At 55.3% G+C, this 1,129-nt stretch overlaps 1 protein-coding gene across 1 annotated transcript; it reads left to right on the top strand.

The window, feature by feature from the left end:
* Positions 1 to 556: 556 nt before the first annotated feature.
* On the top strand, positions 557 to 1,098 carry ACA1_379040 (uncharacterized protein; the record flags this gene model as incomplete). The annotated part of the gene is made up of 2 exons (XM_004337688.1): positions 557 to 812; positions 995 to 1,098. 2 exons carry the CDS (start codon positions 557 to 559, stop codon positions 1,096 to 1,098), a joined length of 360 nt encoding a protein of 119 aa, XP_004337736.1.
* Between the last annotated feature and the right edge of the window lie 31 nt (positions 1,099 to 1,129).

Below are 1,129 nucleotides of genomic sequence, written 5' to 3'. Positions count from 1 at the left end.
CGACCACATGTGCAGCACATGCACAACGCACGTACCGGTACTGCTGCTTGAGAATGTCATCGTCCGACTTTGTGGGCTTCTGGGGCACGGCGGGCAGCTTCCCTCGTCCATAGTACAACACCTACAAAGATAGAAATAAAAATAATTAAAACAAATAATCAATAATCAATTACAAATAAATGATGGCGGCGTACGTAGTCGTGAATGTAGCGTTGGTGCCGCTCGTAAGCGTTCATGGTGCCTGTGTAGTATAGCCTACGCGACGAAGAGTCTTCAATCGGACCCAGGCTGGCCTTGGGTCGTGGTGGCGGCAAGATGGAAGGGCGGCCGCTGGCACCTGCCGTCCTGCTTTCCCCCTCATCTTCCAGATCTGACGCGAAGCCCGAGGCCGAATTCACGAACAAATCGAACAGGCTGGGCTTCCCTCCATCTCCTCCTGCACTGTCCATGGCGAAAAAGAATTTTATCTCTATTTTGAATATTCCGTAATTGTTCTTTTTTTTTGCGGGTATGTCAGGAATTTTGCCGTTTATTTCAATTCAGGCCAAAGATCGAGATGGACCCAACGTGGCGAGGCCGCGGGGCCGTGGAGGCAGATCGTGAGACCGAGATGAGCGGGTGGAGTGAGGATGAGAAGCTTCGATTCATCTACGAGATGCTGTCGATCATGGGCGAACAGCAACGGCAGGAAGTGGAGGACATCCAGCAGATCAGCGCCACAGTGGCCGAGATTGGTCATCTCATTCCCGCCACCAGCGAGATGATGAATCCCTGTGAGCCTCGCCCTCTTGGCGATTCGAATGGCACAACAGGTACGCAGCTTGTGCGTTCTTGAAATCTGAACGAAGTGTGCCATCCTCAGATCTGTATTGTTCGTGTAGCCGAGGACCAAGATCCAAGGATGGGAGAGGAGGAGCTGGAAGGGACCGAAGCACAACTGCCGCCGCAGCCGGAGCCGCCGAAGAAGTTTGGCTTCGACGCCGCTTTCGCCCAGAGCAAGAAGAAGCGCGAGCGGCGGCAGCGCCTGCGGGCCAACCGCCAGGCCCTGCGCGCCGCGGCCGGCCAAGACGACGACAACATCAGCAACAAGCCTGCTGACGATGGCGAAGACGGCGACGATGACGCTGCC

Source organism: Acanthamoeba castellanii (genome assembly GCF_000313135.1).
Source record: "Acanthamoeba castellanii str. Neff unplaced genomic scaffold scf7180000084711, whole genome shotgun sequence".
NCBI classification, from domain to species: Eukaryota; Discosea; order Longamoebia; family Acanthamoebidae; genus Acanthamoeba; species Acanthamoeba castellanii.
The sequence above is the reverse complement of the archived record's forward strand: the minus strand, read 5'-3'. Positions and strand labels throughout refer to the sequence as shown.